The sequence below is a fragment of the Pithys albifrons genome, chromosome 21 (assembly GCF_047495875.1).
Source record: "Pithys albifrons albifrons isolate INPA30051 chromosome 21, PitAlb_v1, whole genome shotgun sequence".
Taxonomy (NCBI): domain Eukaryota; kingdom Metazoa; phylum Chordata; class Aves; order Passeriformes; family Thamnophilidae; genus Pithys; species Pithys albifrons.
Genome location: NC_092478.1, coordinates 5,778,401 through 5,800,826, shown reverse-complemented (window position 1 = coordinate 5,800,826; position 22,426 = coordinate 5,778,401). Strand labels below are relative to the sequence as shown.

Genomic DNA, 22,426 nt, shown 5'->3' with positions numbered 1-22,426 from the left:
AAGAAAAAATATAAAACAAACAGTAACTGTGGAGCAACTGGAGCTTCACAAACAGACTTTACGCAACTCCCAGCCGTACCTGCTCAGAAGGCACAACGACCCCTGACCTCTGAAGTCATTTCTCCTGCTTCCAGACCAGTTTCAACCAGGGACGGTATGGAATGGGCAAGTGCTCTCAATTAAACCCCTGACACAGCTCATAGCATTCCTCAACCAGGCATAAGTGCTGCTGGAATCAACAGGTCTTTGGGCAGACTAAGGATCCTGTTTTCCCAGAGAGGACCTTGCCCACACCCTGGATGCAGCCAGGCAGAGCAGGGAGGTGTGACAGCTCAGCCCCAGTTATCTCCTCTCTCTCCCAAAGCTCCTGGGCAGATGCTGGGACCACCCTCCCATCCTGCCCCGGGGAGAAGTCACCGGCTACAGCAGGAATTTTGCCTGCAGTAAGGACTGTGGAACACTTGTTTTAAAAGGAGTGGAAGACAGAATGGAGATCATTCACAGCAGTAACTACACATGGTGCAAGGACCAGAACATTCAGCCAGCAACAAAACACGCCCTAAGCGTCCTCCTGGGCAGGCTGGCAGGTACCAGCAGAGCATTCCTCCTCTCCTGGCTTCATGGGATTTGCCAAAGACCTCAGAGAGGTCTCCCCCAATCACCAGGAAGGGGCAACAGGAGAGTCCCAAGGGACAAGGGTTCTTTGGTGCACATCTCACTGTCAGATATGAGCTCTCACACCAATCTCCTGCAGCAAACCCTTTATCCTGCACAGGGAGAGATTGCTTCTCCCTGCCAAAGGACCAAAGCTGCCAGAGCTGCATGTGCTCTGGAAGGGAACCACATTGCCATTTATCCCTTTCCAAACCCACTGACTCCCACACCAAAGTGTGGTCAGGTCAGAACAAATAAACAAACAACATTATCCCACAAAGCAAATCTACTTCATTTCTCTTGGTCTTCTTGTCCCAGGTTCCACCCACCAGGCCACACAAACACCCTGCAAGCTGCCAGCACAAACCATCTGTCTCTGACAAACAATGAACCCAAGAAACCTGGGGGGCTTGGACTGGCAGGAGGGACCCTGACCCGGGCCATGCCATGCAAAGAGATCTACAAAATCAATTATTGCATCAGCAAACCAAGCCAGACAAAACCCACACCCCCTCAAAACATCCAAACAAAGCACTGTCAACCATTAAAATAATAGAAAGAAAAGGTCTTTTGACATAGCTATAAAAATCAAGTAATTTATAAAACGGCAACAAATGAAGTCCAGTTGTGTATTCTTTTTCCTTTTATTAGACAGGACAGAGAATTTTCTTAAAATGCCATAACAAGTCACAGTGATTTTAGATGGTTTTTGAAATGTAATATATTGATGGGAAACACCTTTAAAATGGTTTGACTTGTGGTTTGTTGTTGGGTTTTTTGTCACTGTAAATGTACCCTGGTCCACCAAACCATCTTTCTTATAGTTTCTTGTTTAGAGAGGACATTATCTTCTTCCTCCAAAATTTAATTTTGTCTCATAATCCTGGAAAATAATCAACCTTACAAAAGGCCTTCAAATGTTATATTTATATATATATGTATGTACATATATATACACACACATACACACATATATATAAATATAGATTCCTATGATTTTTTTCCCATTCTACGCAATGTCTCGATAAAGAGATCAGCAATTTTTATTCTACAAAGAAGCAACACATAAGAGGGCAAAATTAAAAGTCTTAAGAACATCATATCCATAGTTCACTCATTACACATAAAAGGAAAAAAAATCACCATGAACAACTGTCTCTGAAGTTTCTCAGATTAGCAAATCCGAGTGCGGAGCAGCCCCAGCGCCGGCGGCAGGCTGGGCCCTGGGCAGCTGAGGACAGCCCAGCCTGGCTCCAGCCGCTCGGCATTCCTGTGCCTTCCTCCTGCCGAGTCGGACGTGGTTGGAATGTATGGAGTTTCCTTAGGAAAGGTTCCCAACAAAGACCTTGCCCTCTAGGCCAGCTTCAGCGTGCTCACCGGGAATGATGGCATGGTCACCATAGTCACCGGGTTTAGGACCGTCTGCCCGACCAACTGCGGGTGATGGACAACTTGGGTGCCCACGGCCGGCTTGGCCATCACCGCCGGCTGACCCAGGCTCGTGGTTCCGTTCACTTGCTGGTGTGAGATGGTGTGAGCGATGTGGCTCACGACGGGCTGGCTGACGGCCACAGGCTGGGGGTAGATGGGCAGCTGCGGGCCCAGATGGGCCATGTGGTTGATGGTGGCTGGGTGCACAGTGATGTGGCCGATGGGCTGAGCAGCAGTGGTGAGTTGCACGGGGCTAGATGTGGAAGGTGCAATATGAGCAATGTGCTTGGTCTGTGGACCCTGAATCACATGGTTGACAGTCTGGATGACCGAGGCGTGGGTGGTGGCGGTGTGGGCAATAACAGTCGATTGCACGGTCGAGGCCGCCACGATGTGAGTCTGTGCAGGGACAATCGCCTGCGGCGGGACCAGTGCTTGTGTCTGGAGGGGGGGCTGGGTGTGGGGCTTCTGCTGGATGGAGAGGTGTGGGGGCAGGACTGCAGGGAGTGGGGGAGCAGCATTCGGGGGGACGGCTTTCAGCAGCTCTGGGTGCTGGCGCTGGGTGAGTTTTGGTAATGAGTTCACTGGCCTGTCATCTTCCATGTCTTCATCCATATTGTCTTCACCCTCTGGAAAACATGACAGGAAAAAACTCCCATAAAAAAAGCAAGCAGAGCATGTACTCCCTAAAATGCAGCACTAGCGGAAGGGACAATAGCAGGAGACATCACTGGGTTATGGGCTGGCAGTACAAAGGCACAGCCCTCTCTTCACTGCCTGCGGGCGAAGGACCTGGAGCCAGGCAGGCATGACAGCCCAAAGCTCCAGCTAGAGCAGGGTGCTCCCAACAGGCTGCAAGATCTCTGAGCAGGCAAGGGGACCACTGTGAGCAGAGGTCGATGGAAAGCCCCTAGCTGAGCTCTATCTGAGCTAAAGTGGGCTCCTTTTGAGAAGAGGAACAGAGTTTCCTTTCCCAGTCAGTTGTTCCACTAATTGGCACCACCCTTTCTGCTCCCAGAGCAAGAAGGAAACAGCCATGGAGAAACATGCAGCAAATCCCTTATGTGGTTCTGGGAAATGGACTTTGGTCCAGTACAGGAACTAAGGAAGAAAAGCAGGAACATGATGGCCCTGCAGAGATCAGGAAGACAAACACTCTGCATTGCCTGCTCTAGAGCCAGCCATGCAGCAGAGAATGTAAACCCCAGAAGATACAGAAGCAGCAGGAACACCAGGCAAGACATTTCCCCTTCACAAGCTCTGGTTTGCAGCACCTTCAAGCAGTCGCTTTCAGCAGAGGCCACTGCAGAGGGAACAGCCAACACTCCTAATGACAAAGCTCTGCTACTCCCGACTTCCAACAGCCTACACCTGGAGCCTGCCTGTATGTTTAGAGGTGATAATCCTGAAAACAAGCCTGACCAAACCAGAAACCTCATATTTTTCCCTTCATGGAACCCCTGGTATTGTCTGCCTGGAGTGCCAAGAGCAAATGCTGGTTTGAAGGAGCTGCTGCAAATGGTTATGCACTGCTACAGCCTCCACATCTCTGGAAAGCTTGACATCCACCAGCTGCCTACTCTTCCTGGTGCAGATCCCTGGTGTGGAAGAAAGCATGCACTGTCCCATCTCACAGGAACTTCTCACTGGGAACCACATGTCAGATATCCATTAGTGTCATTTCATCTTCACTGTGAATCCTCATGCAACATGAAGGTTCATTAAGTTGTTTAAGTGCTCTGGTGATCCTTACTGTAGCAAATCCTTCTTCTCTATGTGCTGAACACCCTCCCATATGCACACAAACACATTTAGGATGTCCAGTTCTAACGAGCAGAGCTGCAGAGCTGTGCAAGAGGAAATCTAAGTTTGAAAAGCAGGGATTTATCTTCACATGAGGAAATGGCAGGTAGTACAAACCTGCACTTTGTATCTACCTAACATTGATGCATGAGTTTCAGTTTACTTCACACGAGCAGTAGTGTATTATTAACCAACATCAATCATTATAAACCCTAGAAAGTCTTTTACTTTTTTCTGAATGCAAAGAAACTTTGATGCTGCTAAATGAAGATCCCCACCACCCCTATGTAACTGTCAGTGACCTTCTGCAGTGATTACAAGAAGAGAAAAACCATGGGTACCTGATGCTGTCGAGGTAGATGCCTGGTCATCCTCTGGCTGAACTGTCTGTCGAATAATTCTGTCAATCTCCAAGATGTCCATCCACTGGCTCAACTCATTCTTCAGTTCTGCCAGTCGCTGCTGGGTAGCGATTTTCTCTCTCGCCAGCCGCTCCATCTCATGTTCGTATTCTTTTTCCTTCCTCTTTAAAGTCTAAAGACAGCGGGAAGAAAAGGAAATAAAATGTGAACAAAGACAAGAATAATCTACACTAATTTGGTCACTCCCATGCACAGCTCAATTTTTTTATATGGTCAGTTATGTTGGTGTAAAACATGTTCAGCACATTTACATCTGCCAAATTCAGGCAGAAAGGGAAGGACAAGAGCCGGCACCTGAAGGCTTCTGGGCAAATAATTCCTGCCTGCTGAGGGAAAACTGATGAGCCCCAAAAGCTGAAACACTTAGAAAGGAAAAGCACAAGTACTGATGGATGACCTTCTGAGCAACACATACCATACCAAGAGCTCCTAACCCAGGAGAGATGGTGAAGAGCCAGCAACCCCTTGCATCACAGGGAAATCCTGAGGTCAAACACGAAAGAACAGTGCATGTTCTCTGTTCCTGCTAACGCCCCCTCGGCACTGGGAATTGCCACGTTCACTGGCAGGATCAGGGGAGCTGCTCATCAGCACAGTACACAGAGATGTCCCACACTGCCCACTGTTACTACTGGGAAATATAAACCACACAGACTGGAGGGGGATCAGCTATTGAGAATGCAGCAGAAAACAACAGCTCGTCTTCACCCAAGTACAGGTTTAAGAGTTATTAAGCCAGCAGCATAGCACTGCACACAGGACAGAGAACCCATCCCCCAGCCCAGGGTGGCATGTTCTGTATGCATAAAACAGACAAAATAAGTGAAATCTTAAAACCACATACAGTACATTTTCTGCAGTTAAGTTTCACCACTGGGAATTTAAATCCCACACACACTCCTGAAAATAGCAGCCACACATGGATGCTCCTATTCCCTTGCTGCTGGCAAGCACTGAGCTAAAAAGAAAACCCCACAGCTGGCACAGGATCAGCCTCATGGTCTTCTGAACACATACTCTTTATTTCTAAAGTTCTCCAGGACAAGCGCAATCAGAACCTGACCTCATTCATGCCTTTTCAATGGTTCTGCTGATGACGTACATCAGAAGGTTGCTGGGAAGGACTTTAAAGTCTGTTCAGCCAGGCCTTTAATGCAGCCTAAGCTGACAGACTAGGGCAGCTCCTGCTGCTACCTTTGTCCTGGTAATAACAATAAAGGAAGTATTTTTAAAACAGCCAAACAAAGTGTGTTAGCAGGGCACAACTGCTGCAGGTGTATCAATGGAGACAGTTCCTCTGCCTCCCGGCCCAGCTGTCTTCAGCTCGGCTAAAAGCCCCTCAAAATACAGGGTTTTCAGGCAAAGGGGGCAGTTCTCTCCCTCCCACTGCTTTCCAAACCAAAGCAAGCAGCAGACACACCAACTCACACAGTGCTGTTCTGGTCAAGCCCTGCAGACCTGCAGCTCACTACAGGTCATAGGGACAGTGGGGAAGGGGGACAGGGACTCCCGGAGTCCTGGCTCTGCACCAGCCCTGGTGTGTAGCCCAGAGATTCCTGCATGGCTGAGGCCCAAATCCATAGACTAGTTGCAAAGTCTCATTTCCCACTGAGTGCAGCCAAAGCATTTTGCATGACCCAGAGAACAGCTGTGTGCTCTGATCCCCTGGGAAAGGGGTGTGTGTGTGTGACACAGAGCAATGACGGGAAAAGTGAAGGCGATAAGAAAAGTGCACACTTCTGGCTCAGATTTAAACATGCAAGAAGATAACTCATCTGAATGTCTTCCCCCTCACTATGTGATCAGGTAAGAGGCAAGTAGGAGAAAGGCTGAAGCTAAACCTGCTGTGCAGATATGAGCCCAGCCCTGCTTTGCAGCATCTGCCCACAGTTGCAGGGCACAGGAGGACAGAACAGGAACAGCTCTCCAGGAGGAGTGAGCATGAAATCCCCGCAGCCTCCACACCGCAGCCTCCACACCGCAGCGGGCACAGCACATGCATATTCAAGGAGATTTGGCTTCACTCCCTGCTGTGAGAGGAGACTCCCAGCACTGGGAAAGCACGACTATGAGATATGAGCAGGGCAGCTGGTAATTAGTTACAAACTTTTAATTACTGGGAAGGCAATCAAATCCCTGGGAAGCACCAGTAGTCTCCCAGCCAACAGAGTCAGGGAGTTCACTCTGTCGCTTTCTGGCCACTCCACAGGCTTTGGGATGTGGTGTGGTCTAAGCCTGGCCCCGTGGGCTCTGCCTCCCTCAGCACTGGCAGCCCCAACCCTTGACCAGCCACCAGCTCCTGGCAGCCCCTCACTGCTCCCAGGGATCCTGCTCAGCATGTTCACGGCTGGGAGCTCTCCAAGGGGAGCTGCCAGGGAGGCTGGAGGAGCAGATGGGCTGAAGTTCCTGCTGGCACTGGTAATCTTTCAAAAACTGTTCTGGGATGCAATTCACTGGGGCTCACTTGGTAAAGACGGATCTCCAGGCTGAGCTGCTGTGGCCTAATAATGAACTGGGTGTGATTAGCCAGGGCCTTCCCGCCTCTCCTGCAGCTCCCTCCGAGCACTGCTCCGCTCTCTGCGGGTATGTGATGATGCAGCCCCTTCCCAGGCTCCACAGAGTGAGTGCCCCATGCTGGGACCTGAGCCTGGGAGCAGGAATGGCCCCAGCCCTGCTGCAGAAACAAGCACTCACTGAGGGACAGAGAGCAAGGACCCTTCTGCCTTTGTCCTTCTTCCCACTGCAGTCAGTATGGAAGAGGGCAGCTGAGTGTCTCCCCAGGTCCCCTGGGATCAGCAGCCCTGGGGACAGATGGCTCTCTGGCATCTCCCTGATGACAAACTATTTTCTGCAAATCATCCTGCCCACATCAGGTGCCAGGATTTCCTGTCAGTCAGTAAAGTCCACAGTGACAGTCAAACCTTAGTCACTGGGACTGTGGTCACTGACCTGCCCCCACATAACAAACACCTTTAGTGACACCCACTGCCTCCCAGCAGGTTTTTTGTAAAACGGGAATTTCTGTCAGCACTATTACCCTGGATCCTATGAAATACAAACACAGCAGCTTTAAGTAAAACAGCCTTTCCCCAAACGCAAGCCTTTGGGATTTTCCAACAGAATATGAATGTAATGTTAGTGCTGAAATGGGCAGAGGGGTGCCTGAAACTACACACAGCACAATCATTGAAAATCAGATTTTGATAAAAGGATTCTTATAAATGCCTGACCACCTGTCTTTCAAGGTCTGAAATTTCATTAAGGCAGAGGACTGGGACAGCTGTAGGGCCCAAGGTGCCATCTGACCCACCTTCATAGCTGGGAAGGGCCATGGTGAGGGCCCAGGTCTGGTGCTGGCACATGGGATGACAGCTAAGCTGTCTGTCAAAATCAAGGACACACACTTGATGTGGCTCATGAAATACTGATCCTGTTCCTTCATGGTGGAAAGGTCACTGAAGTTACCTGCATTTCTGTTTTCCCACTTCCTTAGAGAGGGATGAGGCTGAGCAGGGCCCAAGGAGCTGTGGAGCCTGTGGTGCTCCTGGCAGCTCTGTCCTGTTTGCACAGGGCAGTGGGGCGCTCTGCAGCCCAAGCTGGGGGTGACACCTGGCTGAGCACAGCCCATGTTCACCACAGCAGTACCAGTTCTGCAGAGCAGCAGAGCCCACCCCATCCCAGACTGCTCTTGGCAAGCACCAAGCTCTAGCACAGGCCCTCCTCCTTACGTCTGTGCCGCAATCATTCTAACATTTCTTTTTCCTGTTAAGCAATTGGGAGCTCTGGTTGCCCAGGCAACTCCTACTCTGCAGAGTGATGAACCTACAGAAGCTACAACTTTAGAGCTCTTGTTTTTCACCTCTACGCACCTAAAAACATTCCACATGAGCAACACGTAGAAGAGTCAGTAAACTCTACCCTGCTGAGGGGGAAGCAATTGGGGATTTCCTTACTCTTGTGAATCCACCCATGGCTTTTCATGCTTGGGAAGTTCTGCAAATCAGCTGCTGGCTTTGGTGAATGGAGTTGATGTTTCACTCTGAGCACTTACAGTTCTTCTTCTGAGCTGAAGCTGAGAGCAAGTCCTTTGCAGGGGAGCAGGGCCTGACCCTCCCCTGCCAGGTACCACCACGCTGAGCAGAGCAAGGGCTGCTTCACGTGCAGGCAGAAATGGGGACAAGGACACAAGGGCAGTGGTGGTGAGTCCCTTCATCTTTTATTTAAACACCAGCAACCAAAATAAAATCCACAAGTGGGTTTGCTTTTGCTTCACAAGAGTATCTGATTCTCCTCCTGTACCCATCAGGTCCCAGGCAGCCTTTACCCACCTGGATTACTGAAGTGAGACCAGACACCTGCAGCAATAGCAAAGGTCTGACACAATTCCAGCAGTAACACTTCCCTCCTTTGTGCCCACTCTCCCAGCTGTTTCAAAGCCACTATTTGGTCCTTGTGTGCATCTCCCCGGCATTATTTGGTAAACAAACCAGACACCAACTCCTGCAGTCGCAGTGTAGCGACAGTCATTTGTCACTGCAAAGAATTTTCCATTTTATAGCTGTCTATAATTAAATTGCTCACTCTTATGTCAAGATTGGAAATAATGCCTCCAAACACCTTCCCTATGCTGCTGGCCCTGTGGCTGGCATTAGTGAGGTTTAAAAGGCCTTATTACAAAGCTCCCCTCATAAACATTATATTAGCAATTTAGAAACACACTTCCAATTATGAGCTTTTCCAAAGCATATTTCAGCTGTTGCCATCTCTTACACAGCATTCACTGATTGAAAACCCCTCATCAATGAGCTCAGGAGAGGAATTTGCAATTTCAAGCCAGATTCTTTAACTCTTTGCTCCAGGGATTGTAGCTGATGCAACAAAGCGGGAGCTGCTGGACCAGGGGAGGTCCCAAGCTGCCATCCGACCTGCAGGACCTCTAACACTGACCCAGCCAGTCAGGCTCTCCACTGTCACACAGAGCTTTGATTCCTATATGCAATGGGAAAAAAGCCAAAACCTACGAAAAGGATCTTACCCTTGCAGGGACTGCCACAGTGCAGCAGATCCACAGCAGGAGCATCCACCAGCCTGACTCCACAACCAGGACCAGAGGGGTGCTGAGGAACCAGCCATCCCCACACAGCCCCAAACAGAACCCAAACAAGCTCCTGCTGCCAAGACTCAGCTGGCTGAGGCACCACACTTGCCTGCAGAACTTGGGGGTTTGCCATTAGTTCTATCAGTTTTGGGCATTCCTACTTTGAATCCTGCTAAGTTGTTTGTGGAGTTCCTCAGGTGTGACGAGCAGTTTGTTCACAGCCCAGCACTTGTAACAGCCACTTGTCCCAAACCCCACCCAACCTGCTGCAATGGAGCAAACCCCACGAAAGTGGGCAAACAGAGCCAGTTCACCTGGCATCAGGCTGGTGTCCCCACCCCCCGCAGCAACTGCCTGCAGTCACCAAGGTGACAGCACCTGCTGGACCCTGACTGCACAAGTCCCACTCCTGCACTGCACATCTCCCAGATCCCCTGGATCCCTGTTCCCGCTGATGCAAACCAGTCCCTTAGTCTGCAGGAAGCAGTCATGTGGAACCCCGGCTGGTTGCCACAGGAACCAAAGCCATGGTTTCCATGACAACTGCTTTATTCCCACAGATGAGATCCTGCAGCATTGCTGGATGCGCTGGCCTGGTACCACCGATAATGGGAAAATACAGGTTGGACACAACAGCATCTCCACAGAGTGACGTCACCACCCTGCTACAGTCACCACCCACAGCTACACTCGACTGCAGCATCTGCTGCAGTACAGGACCACGGTCTTGCTTTCCCCAGACACAAGATAAAATCATGCTGCGCTTAACACAAAACCCCAAGACATTAACAGATCATGCTCAGAACTGGGGAATGGAGCGAAGGTCCCACTGTGACCAGTCCTCAGTGAACTGGGAGAGAGGACAGCCTGTGTGCTGAGGGAGAGGAGGTGCAGACAAGGACTTCAGGCTCCCAGGGTTCGTGCCCTGGTTTCAGCCTCCCAAGATCTCAAACTTCCCATCAGTGCACCAAAACCAAAACAAAGCCTGCAAGGTGAAACACAGACCCTCACTTGCTGTCAGTCCAACGCCTGTCACCCCACAGCCGAGCCATGGGTGTTCACCAGCAGCCTCGTCACCCAGCCCTTCCATATGCTCAACCCCTGGATGAGGACACCAGCCAAGGAGCACTGCTGTGTTCCAGGAGGTGACCTCATCCCCATGCAGGCACAAGCACAGGGACTTCAGGGAACATTTCTTGCTGCAGATGCTGCACCTGCTTTCAGGAGGTCCCAGGGCAGTGGGTCTGGGCAGGGTGGGCACCACTCACCACTGCTCAACCCGGCTGCAAGGGCAGGGATGAACATCTAGACAGAAATATTGTCCACAGTAGGAAATCCGCCTGGAGCAGAGCAATCACAGGAAATGAGAACACGTGTTGGTATTTACATTTATCATTTTATATTGAGAAATCTGCTTCAGGCTCCTGATAAAAAGAAACACTGGGCCATAATCTGCAATCAAAACTAGAGCTGGAATGTGGCTGTTTGCATGGGCCTGGCAGAGCCGCCTCCTGAAGCACCACACTCTGGACAAAGTACAAACAGTCACTGGGGCAGAGGGGAGGAAGAATCCAAATCAGAAAGGCAAAGAATAAACCCAGGAAAAAACACAGTAACAAAAAAGGGCAGCAACCAATTGGAACACACAGTGCAACAAACCAGGGAGAAGCACTGCCATGTCCACACCAGTCACCAAACCCACACTGGCTGCCCTTAGTTCAGCAGATCTGGTTTATTCCAACTCCCAAGGATAACAGAATTTAAAAGAATTGAAGAATGTTTTGCAATGACTTGGTGTTAAGTTTGCTTGAGTGTTTTACTTTTCTTATTTTCATTTTTTTAACCAGTCTCTATTGTTCAGCAAACAAGCAACACATTTTTAATAATTCCAGGGGATTCTGGATGCCTCAAACACCCTGAAATACTGTGGTGCTTCTTATTCAAGAAACAACCTCAAACAAATGAAAATAATTCAAGAAATTAAGAATTTGGAATTCATCATTCCAAATCTAATTCTGCAGCACTCAAATAAAAAAAAAATTTGCAAATTAAAATAATTTGCGGGAAATATGCCTCTGGGATAACTGCCATCATTTTCTGCAAACAGAAATGAAGTGTGCTGCATCTCAAGGAGGGATTATTATTAATGACACAACTGCTGGATGCAGGACACTTGGAAGCTCTTCCCAACCCTCCATGATGACACACGGACAGCAGCTCCAGAGGGCAACAGGTGGTTTTATGCCTTAGAGCCACAGCCAGGGCCCTCTCTGCCAGGGATGAGGAGATTTCTGTGCAGACACATTATCACTACACTGATTTGCTGCAGTGCTTCCGTATTTGCCTTGGAGGCATCTCTGAGCAGCCATCACAGGAGCCAAGACAGAGTTCTGGATGGGTCCCGGGCACGGCGCTCCCTTTGTTCATGCTCCTACACTTTGGCTCAGCCCACAGGCAGAGGGTACAGGTGAGCAGCACACCTGAACCATGCCTGGAGAGCAAAAAGGTGAGAATTTCTCCTGGGAGAGGAGGACACCTCCCAAAACAGTGTTTTGGCAGGTGATGGCGGTCTCAACAGCCTTGGGCTCTACCAGAACAATCCTCCCCAACAGACAAGAACCACACCATGGCAGTGGGTCTGAGGTCCGGGTGACTCAGAGAAGGGTGCCATCGGGGCTGCACCACTTCTCTTCCCCGTTTCTTTACCTGTATAAGGAGGTCAGTGCCAGTTACTCATGTCCTGGTGGCTCCACCCATGGCCCACAGAGAAGATCTGGGTCACCAGAGGGTTTCTCTCCACCCACCTCCCTCATTGTTATGGCCACGGTGGCAATGGGAGGACACAACACCCAGCTGTTAAGCATAAACCAACTCCTGTACAAGGCTATGAGGCAAAGCTGTTCCCCTGAGTGAAAACCTGCCCTCCATGCTGGAGGGTTTGGGGCACAGCAGCTGCCATAGCACCCAGACTGCCAGCGCTGCTCACCAAGGTGCTTCCAAGGCTGAAGCTCCCCTGCTGGGCTGAGGGGTTGCCTTAGAAAGATGAAGTCCCATGAAATTCCTAAACATGAAGGACAAGAAGGTGCCAGCTGCTGGGGATGGAAAGCTCTGATCACCACATGCTGCTCTGAAAGCACAGCTCTGTGCAAACCCACCCAACCTGCAATGCTGTCACTGCAGGTGTGTGCCTTTTGGACACACTGTCCTTTCAAAGGTGTCAGCCTTTTGAGAAGAGAGGCAAAATATAAGTTGCTCTTCCTAATGCTGCAGGAAATTGCCCAATCATCACCCTCAGAGAGCCAGTTCCTGCTCCCCTTAAAACACAATGAATGATCAGGTACCTGCCCAAGAGGTGGCACACAACTGGCCCCTACTCTGGACAGGACAACAGGTCACCTGTCAGCTATCTTCCTCTTTCAACCAGAGCCAGAATTCTCCAAGACATAATTTCCCCTAAATGCTGTCTCCAGATGACCTGAGCAGCCTCTTTATTCACATCAAGACATGTCTCAGCATGATGGGACCAACAGTTCCTGCCTGACACCCTCCTCATCAGACTGGGGACTGCGTTTACTCCTGCGGGTGCCACAGAGGCTGCCCCTGGATGAGCAGAACATCTCTAAAAGGGATTTAAAAAAACAGTATGAAGCCCAGGTGAAGGGGATCTTTTAAACCTCAATTTGATATTTCAACCCATAATGACACAAAACATGAGCATAAATTAAAAAAAATAGTTAATCCATTTTTTTCTGATTTGTTTACAGTGTTAACTATCACCCTGTGTGGAAGCAGCTTTGCTGTTTCCCAAGGTCACCCAGCTCCCCAGTCTGCACAGGCCTGACAGTGAAGAGAAAGGGACAATAAAGCAACTACAGCTGCACCCAGGGAAGTGTCTGTATGGAACCACAGAACTGGCAGGGCAAGGCCAAGGCACAGGCACCATCAGAGTCACTGTTAAGTTTTTATAACTAACTGAGACAGGGAGCCTTGCAAAAATCTTACTTGTATTTCCACACTCTCCAAAGCACGTGGTATTAGGATTCCTGTCACATCAGAGTAACAATGACATGCCAGCTGACACCAACTTCCTGCTGCTGCATGACAGTGACAGAATCCCCCTCATTTATTATTTTGTAGCTGACAATGTTGGCTGCCACAACATCCACAGCTGCAGAGATTGGACAACACAGCTGAACTCTGGCACTCTGCACCATGGTTATTGCTTTCTTGAAACTATTTGTACTTCCAATTGGTCAGTAACTACTTCTGGTAACTTTCTATAGAGTATCAACACAAAACTCTGCTGAAGAGAACAGGAACCAAAACTGTCCTGTCACACATGCCATGGGGTCAGACCTCTTCCCAGTCAGGCCCTCTGGGAAAAGCAAACCCACAAAGCCAACCACACAGTTGTAATGTCATTGAGTTTAAAGGCAGGTGACTTCTGCAATGTCACACATAAAAACAGGCCATGTAATTGTCACTGCTCAGGGCCCATGCCCTCTCTCCTCTCCTGTGCCAGCTCTGACTGTAGGTGACAACCAGAACAAGCAACAGCCCCTGAACACAACCCACACCAGCATTTCTAAACCCTGTGCTCCACTTAAAGGTTGTTTTGGTTTTTACACCCCCAAGTGCTTCTTCAAACTACTATTTAAATGACAGCAGTGGGACAGGCGTGGATTCTCTCACAATTACAGACATCCATGGGTTTACAATTCCATTCACCCTCTCCAAACTCTTGTGTACGAGTCACAAGTGAAATATTTAAAAGTCACCATCCCTTCTGGCAAAGGTTAAGAAACAGCTTCCACTCACTCAACAAGGTCCAAACTCTGGGTGTCTTTAAGCACTGTTGCATGACATGTTTTGTGGCCAATCCTGCAAATAAAAATGCCCCGACGGCTTTCTGGATGAGGCTCCCTGCAGACAGGTCCCGCTGCAACTGCAGGGACAGCAGGGGATTCAGTTTCACATTTTTAAGCACGTTCCAATTCACTTTACTTTACTAAATGCTACTTTGTTAAAGGTTTTATTACTCATGACTTTCTGAAATCTACACATGACATATTGCACAACCACAGCCTATGGATGCTGGAGGCCTTCATTATTGGCAATGAGATTCTGGCTAATTAGACAATATGTAATCAATGGATGAGGTCAGGTAAACAACATGATGCAGCACAGCTTGGCATGTGAGTGCTGCTCACATGAAGGAGGCAAGGCAGGTACTGATGGACCAAACTCTTACTAAACAACTTTTACAGAAGATCAGTATGTTCACCTCATAGCTGGCACAGAACAAAAAATAATCGTTACAGTCATCCTCTTCAAGGTGGGGAACTTTACTGGATTCAGCAACACAGTTTGGTTTGTGTATTTTCATCAATAATCCAACCTGAACGTGCCTGAATGCAAATGAGCCCGGTCTTTAATCACAACCAAACACCAATGTCAGACATGTGGGTTTGTGTCTGTACCTCCCTGCACCAGGATCTAGGCATGGCTGCAGAGCCCTCCAGCACCCATGAACACCCAAACCCCAACTCAAGCACTGCCACGGGACTCAAAAATCCGCTGCTCTTGTTCCGATCATCTACATGCAGAGAGAGATGAATTACTGTGCTCAGGCACCAATGATGTGATCGAGAAATAAGAACAAACCAAAAGATGAACTGATGCTGTGGTTATTAACAGGTAAATTTAACCACTATCTGGTCTGTTCCTGAGTCCACAAGATCAGCTTAAAAAAGGGCATCACAAATGATTTTTACACACACTACTTAGGCATCCTTGGACAGTGTTTTGTATTCTTTCTGCCCGGAAGGGGCTCAATTCTGTTAATTACTCTTGGCACAGATGGGCAACTGCATCATTTTTAGGTGCACAACCTGTTGCTTCAGGCAGTTTGAGAGGCCAGGAGAGATAGGTCAGGATAAACAACTTACATCATAAACAACTGCCAGCACTGGTGAGCACAAGTCAGTCAGTTCCCAAAGGGTCTCTACTCCTGGCAAGAGGTCAGGCATCAGCTCTGTCTTTTACTGTTTGAGTTTGCTGAAGCCATTTTCTCAATGATCTGAGACCCGTGAACTTCTGTCCCTGCTTTAACTTCAATCCAAGGCAGCTACATATGACAAAGGAAAACACCCTTGATCTGACAGTAGAGACAGAGCTGGAGGTTGGCTGAGGCTACAGCCCAAGCAGGTGGAGCCAGCTCAGCTGAGGAAGCCACATCTGTAATCAGAAGAGGAAATTAGGCATACTTCCCCCAAATGAACAATGCAGCAATTTACTTGTGAATCTAAAGAGATGTCTATTTCCTTGAGTCCAGAACACCAGGGTTATTTTTTAGCCTGAACACATTTTTAGCTGCTGAGAAAGGAATCACGCCACAGAAACTGTCAGGGGCTGTTTCCACCACCTGTGAGGAGCTGGGAGGGTGCTGCAGCCCAGCCTGGTCTGGCTTTGGAAACGGAAGGGTTCCATCATGAAGACTACTTCACGTTGGTGAAATATTTCCCTGGCCAGCTGGGCTGCAGTTCAAGTGACAGCACGACTGCTCACACAAGCAGCCCTGTAACTTTTAAATGGCTATGCCACTCGTATACATCTACAACCAACCAGAAAAATCAAAAGACTGGTTTGTATCAAAAATTTATCTGGATGATTCCTGGCAAGACAGGTCCCAGAGGCAGGTTTCAGCCAGTGCCAGTCCACGGGCTTGCTCCAGGACAATCAGTGGGATGTGGGGTCCAAGGCAAACTCCAGCTCCTGTGGGAGAAGGAAATTTCACCCTTCCTGCTCCCTCCTCCAAAGGCAATAACGACAAACCAGCCAGACTGTAAATTCTTGGTTCACCACAGCTACATTCTGTCTCTAATACCATATGAAAGGCTGGCAGATGACTTCTGTGATTTTCTAAGCAAATTCTGTTTCACAAACCAAGTCAACACAGCTCTGTGGGACCACAAGCCAACATCTGTCACCACAGCAGCCCCAGCTCTGTCATACCCAAGCAGCACATGAAGGAGTTTGGATCACAGCAGAGCCCTGCTTCGCCACGTTCCAAGAATTTTGCTCTTTGTGTTTTGCACACCCTGGGAAGCTCAGCTTTTGGAAGCATGTTGTTATTCAGTCAGTGTTTGAGTTATACTGTGGAAATCAGCCAAGAAACAAGACCTGCAGCATGACCCAAGACTGCTGTGCTGGGCTGTGCTGCTTCATGCTGGCCATTGTCATGTCACATGGTGAGCAAATCACCTGGATGTCATCTTACAGTAAATGTCCAATAGAAAATAACCCTGTCTGGACAGTGTTCTGGTACCACAGTGAGAGACACATTTTGAGAACACAGAGACACAGTCTTGCTTAAGGGCTTCAACCAGCTTTCAAAGATGATGATTACGACATTTCCTAGGGGGCAAGGAATCCCTCAAGGAGAATCACATCAGAAGGCCCAGCTGCATGGGTTGTGAGCCATGTCTGACGTCTGCTGGGCTGTGCTCCTCGGCCGCCCCAGCAGCCCCTTCCACGGCACAGTCAGAGCACAGCGCCGGCCCCTCTGGCAGTGGGGCTCTCTGGGGAGGACAGGCCTATCCTGCCTGGTATCTGTCAGGGTACACTGCATTAGGATAGCCAGGGGGACTGGGCTCTGCTCTCTGAAAGCATTTTACTCCCATAATGTTTTTAGCCACTCCATGCATCCTTACAGATGTCCCAGAGGTCTCCAGTGTGGAGGAGAACAACAAACAAGGGCTGAGGTGGCCTGTGTAACAAACAGACTTAATCAGGGGCTCTGTGCTGGGGTCTGGAGCCCACCCTGCAGTGAGACCCGCTGGGAAACCCCTCTCAGCCAAGAGTCACAGAACAGCCCACACCACTTTAAGCTGAATCACCAGCTAAGGGATTATTAACTTCCAGCTGCGTTCAGCCCCATTTCCTTTGTGCAACAGTGTGTTTAATTGCAGATTCAAATTTACTGTTGCAGAGCACAAGCCCAGGTCCAAGGATAAATTAAAATGACAGCTCTATGGGAAGTTCGGAATTTAACTTACTGACTTATCTGATTTGATGCAGATACAAATATTTAAATCCAGTCAAAGAAACACACAGCCTGTTTCTAAGAGTTCCAGCTGGAACAGGGAAAGGGATTTTGTAGGAAGGGAGGCTGCAGCAATCAGTGCACTGTCACAGTGCCCGCAGGCACGGAGCAGCCGCTACGCTGAGCCTTGGCTGGTGTGCTGTGCCCCTCCCCTGCGAGGCTCGTTCAGGTTTGGGGGTTTTGGTGTTTTTTTTCTCTTCTGTGAAAAACTGCTTGACTATCCTGACAGTAAGAGGTTCTAGTTTTAAATCTCCTTGGTACAATTCCCCTGTTCTCTTTTCAAGGGAAGCACCAAGGCTGTGAGTGAAACACATGGAGCTTGGCACACAATCAGTGCCCATACCCACACTGATGCACCTTAGTTTTGTTGAAACAGATCAAAATTAAATTCAACTGCGTTAAAGAATATATTAAAAAAAGATTTATTTTTACTTTTGAATGCTGAAAGTTCAAATTATCTTTCTAATAATCTGGATATTTTCAGACAAATAAACAGCACTTAAGTTTTTAGCACAACCAAATCCTGTGACAGAGGTGCAGACTCACAGTGAAGGCGCTGCCAAGGAAAACCACGCTCAGGATACTCCCTGCTGCCTGTAAGCTGGGGCGAGCAGCTGACAGAGACGATCTGCTGCCTGGCAAGAGGAGGAGGAGGAGGCGATGCAGTGAGGAGGTTACACAGCGTCACGGCTGGGCTGTGTCAGTGCCTGTGAGCCAGCGAGCCAGCCCACTGGTGCTGGGTCAGTGCTGGCCACGCAGCTGCCGCTCACTCACAGCTGCCCATGGGGAGTCCCACCACAACATCCAGGGCTGGCGCTAGTGCTGGCGCTTGCCATGTGCTCCCCGTACACGTGGAGGTGGATGCTGGCATGGGAGCCACTGGCTGCTGGGGGAGGGAGGGTGGCTGGAATGGGCCTGAGGTCATTGTGACCTTCTCCTCCACGCCACACTGTGCCGCAGGCTGGCTGACCGACCGCTCCTCCCACCGCCAGCCCAGCACCGACACACCGACTGATGGACGCTTGGACGGCTGGCCCTGTCCCAGCGCTGCACACCCCAGACTCGTCACAGCAGAGGTTCCTCCCACAAGCTACATCATCTGTGCTGCACAGACAGCAGAGCTGGTCACGCAGAGCTGTGCAGACACAGCCCCCACTGGCGCGATGGATCAACACCGGGAGGGAAATACTGTGCCATCAGCCTCCCAACCTCTGCATTTTCACTTCACTGACTGAATGAACATGCTGCAACTACACCAACCCAGACCCCCATCAGCCCCAGATGGTGGGCACACACAACAGCACAGGCACACCAGAGCAGCCGGGCTGACAGACTCAATCCCAGTCATCCTGATTTCCAGGATGGATCGATGCTGGGAAAAGCAATTCAAAGGCATCACTGAAACAGACCCCTAGAAGAAACTTACGGGAAACAAAACATGGTTCTAAATCTGTGAATGCCTTCTGGACCATCATAAAAGCACTTTATACTCCCTAAGAGGAGGTGCTGAGGGTATTAGTCCAGTGACTTACAGAGCTGTCAGTTCACACACTCGTAGGCAGCACAGAACTGCACCCCACCGAAGGCTCAAACACTGCACAAGAGAGCCAGAGCAAGAGAGGAGAGACAGGGAGGATCAGTCATCCCCACTTACAGCCTCAAACAGAATTTTAAGCTGCCTTCCAAAAACACAGAGTAAAAATGCTGCCAGAGCAGAGTCTGTTCACAAAGTCTGCACGTGCATCAGTACTCTCACGGTGTCAGCCACCACACCAGACACAGCTCTGCTCCTGACACCCCAACTCTGGACTCACACCTGGGGTGCAAGATCACTCTGTCCCCTCACTGGTAATGGAGGCTCATCCCCACAAACATCAGCCAGCCAAAATCCAAAGAAAGGCTCAGATCCTCTTTAATGCCCATTAGGCTGCAATACAACCACACCCCCAAAAACAACACTTTTGGAGTAACACAGTGTCCAGGTACCATCAGAAATTGCCCGAATCAAAGGCTCTCTGAGGGAAATTGCTGGTTAAGACTAATGAGAAGGGCTGAGCTGATCTAACTCTGAGGCATTTCTGACTCTCCAGAAGTGAAGCTAAAGTGAGCCATCAATGTCCAGCACTTCTGAACACCGTAATGAAATGGTGTTTGAGAGGGACTGAGAAAAATGGGAAGAAAGAGAGGAAAAGATGACATTCTACTGTGGAAAAGCCCATTGTAATCAGTCCTCAGTACCCTTTATTCTAGTCAAAAAGTACAAGGTTTATTGGCTCTCTTCATTTGCACTATAAATTCAGCAACTTTTCCAGTTTCCAGATGAATTTTAGTTGCATTACATACTACTGATTTCACTGGCACTCAAAGGAGACATCTACAATTTCTTTTGTGCTACCATTAACCATTTTCATGAACATCCAACAAGCAAACACGAACATTAACTTTGCTCTAGCTGCAAACACAACTGAATTTTACCTATACTTTCCCCCAGACTCTGGTACCCCATTCACCTGCAGCTTCATGCTGTAATCTTAAATTCCAGGCTTCCAAGCAAATGACCCATACTTGCATCTCCATCTCATCAAATATTAGACATACAAAACTTTCACGGAAATCTCTCTTAGTTAAGCAAACAGAAAACTTCCCCAAATCACATGGATTAAAATTCATATGAGCTCAAAAAGTAGCAGCTGAAGTTCACTCAGCCTGGATCTCTAAGATCATCTAAATTATCTACTCCCTGCATCACCACTGCTGGTAAGGATGATCTGTGGTTAATTTGGAACTTCTAGAATAAGGAAACTGCATGAAGCAAGTGTTCCTAGAAGACCCAAATGTTCTGGAAACCTGGAGTTTATAAATGACCATGCTCACATGGGAGGAGGAGGAAGAAGGGGAGTTTCTCTCCTGTTTTCCTTTGCACTCCAAAGTCGGCTCCAGTCCCTGCACACCCCAGCTCGCAGCCCCCCGAGCACAGCACATACCTGGATGTATCGCAAGGCACTCCTGAGAACGCTGAGGTTTGAGGTCTTCTTGTCATCTACGTTGGGGATGTTGCGCTTTAATGTCTCAAAGCACTCTTTCAAATGTGCACGTCTAAAGAAAACACAGGTGAGTCGTCAGCTCGTGAGACACACACCAGAAACCAATTCCACAGAGGGGAGAGCTTAACTGGGGCCTTAATCCAGCAAAGCATCTACACCTGTGCATAGCAGACCTCAAGCCCACCTGTGCACTCACAACTGAGCCTGCCCACCCCAGCTGAGACACCGCAGGGCTGCATTCCCAGATTATAGTCCAGCTTTGTTAGGAACACTGGGCAGCCTTAAATGAAATACCTCATCTCCCTGTGCTTCTACTGTTACTGTATTTCTGATTTAGCTCGTCAGGCTCATAAAAGTTTTGGGTCAGGAACTGGGGTTTCTTTCTGTATTCACACTGTACACTGACCCCTCATTTTGGTTTATTACTTTAAATCAAAAGAGTCACATCGTTATGCACGTGTTGGTTTGCTTTGCAGGATCAGGGCTTCACAGGGTGATTGGGACACAATGGTGCAGTTAAACAGAACATACTGGAAGCAAGAAATGCAGAACTGAGCTGTAAGAAAGCAAAGCAATGCTGCAAGATTCAGTAAAAGTCACTAAGAATTTTGTTCAGGTTATTTGTTTAAAAGCAAACAAACAAACAAACAAAACCCCGCCAAAGCCAAACAAATATTGACAAGACTATAGGCCAAAAAAGAAGGAGAATTACATTTAAAAAACCCAAACCCCTGGCTTTCTACGCACCTGTTCTTCTCCAATTTATTATGTACTTCCCTGGTCCCAACCCTGTAACCCAAACAGAACAAAGATCAGCTCAGTGTCAGGTTGAAAACTCCTGCATTGCACCTGTGCTTGCAGCAGTGTGTGTGTGCGTCAAGGAGATGCAGGTCAATATCCAAAAGCAACAGAGGTGTTCAGATCTGGTTTAACATTAGGCACATATATATTTCTGCCTTTAGTGTTTCAAGATATACTACATCCTTTACATGTGCATGAGATGAACTATGCATTGTGCATGCACTGCACACAAAGTACCAACAGGTGTAATGTGTGTGTATTTACAACAACATGGCTACTACCAACAGGGAAAGACACAAAGTATGAATTTTAAGTATTTGTACAGTTCCAGAGAGCCCAGATTCTGACCTGGTTCTGATCTACACCTACACTCCAGTGGGACACGGTTTGTGCAGTTTCAAATTCCAGTGTATGATACAGGGCTGGTTTTTACTGTGCCAGAAACAACAAAGGTGAGGATGAATATGGAATGAAGAAATCCAGGAATCCTCCAGTCACTGCTCAAGGACGAACCAGAGTGAGCTTCTGGTTTTGGGGTTCCAGTTCAACTTCACTCTCTGAATCAACGGAATATTTTCAGAAAAAGCCAAACACATTATCTCAGTTTTTCAGCTACAGCAATGTAAAGGAGCATCAGCAAACATGTGGAGATTTCAAGTATCTTCCATACACTGTGCAAAATAATTATTTGCCTTTGGCTGAAAATACAGGACATTGAGGTAATCATATTTAATACATTGTCAGATATTTGAAATCAAACATTTGACAGCATTTTTCCATGAAACATTTACAGGCTGAAAAATACACCTTTACTGTGCTTATGTCTAATGAGCAGTTCTAGGGGGCCACAGTGATAAGGTGCACTCCACACTGGGACCACAGCCAGAGACAAAGCTCAGTGTGATGGCACAGGAGCAGTTTGTGGTTTGCCTGCCTGGGCAGCCAAACTCCTGCAGCCTGCCCTGGTACCACCGTACCAGCAGAAACCCTCTCCACAGCCATCTGAATCCACACAAGGGCAGTGACAAGGTTGCCTGATTAAAGCACAGGCTGATGGACCTGCCTGCAG

At 48.6% G+C, this 22,426-nt stretch overlaps 1 protein-coding gene across 1 annotated transcript in view; it reads right to left on the bottom strand.

Annotated features, from left to right (window-relative positions):
- Window positions 1-1,274: 1,274 nt before the first annotated feature.
- MNT (MAX network transcriptional repressor) overlaps window positions 1,275-22,426 on the bottom strand; it is a 32,487-nt gene continuing 11,335 nt past the window's right edge. The window contains exons 3-6 of the mRNA XM_071575028.1: window positions 21,304-21,345; window positions 20,497-20,608; window positions 4,230-4,422; window positions 1,275-2,714 (exon numbers count right to left, since the gene is read on the bottom strand). Coding sequence (XP_071431129.1) covers window positions 2,008-2,714; window positions 4,230-4,422; window positions 20,497-20,608; window positions 21,304-21,345 — 1,054 coding nt within the window. The 3' untranslated portion in view covers window positions 1,275-2,007. The remainder of the gene's footprint in view (window positions 2,715-4,229; window positions 4,423-20,496; window positions 20,609-21,303; window positions 21,346-22,426) is intronic.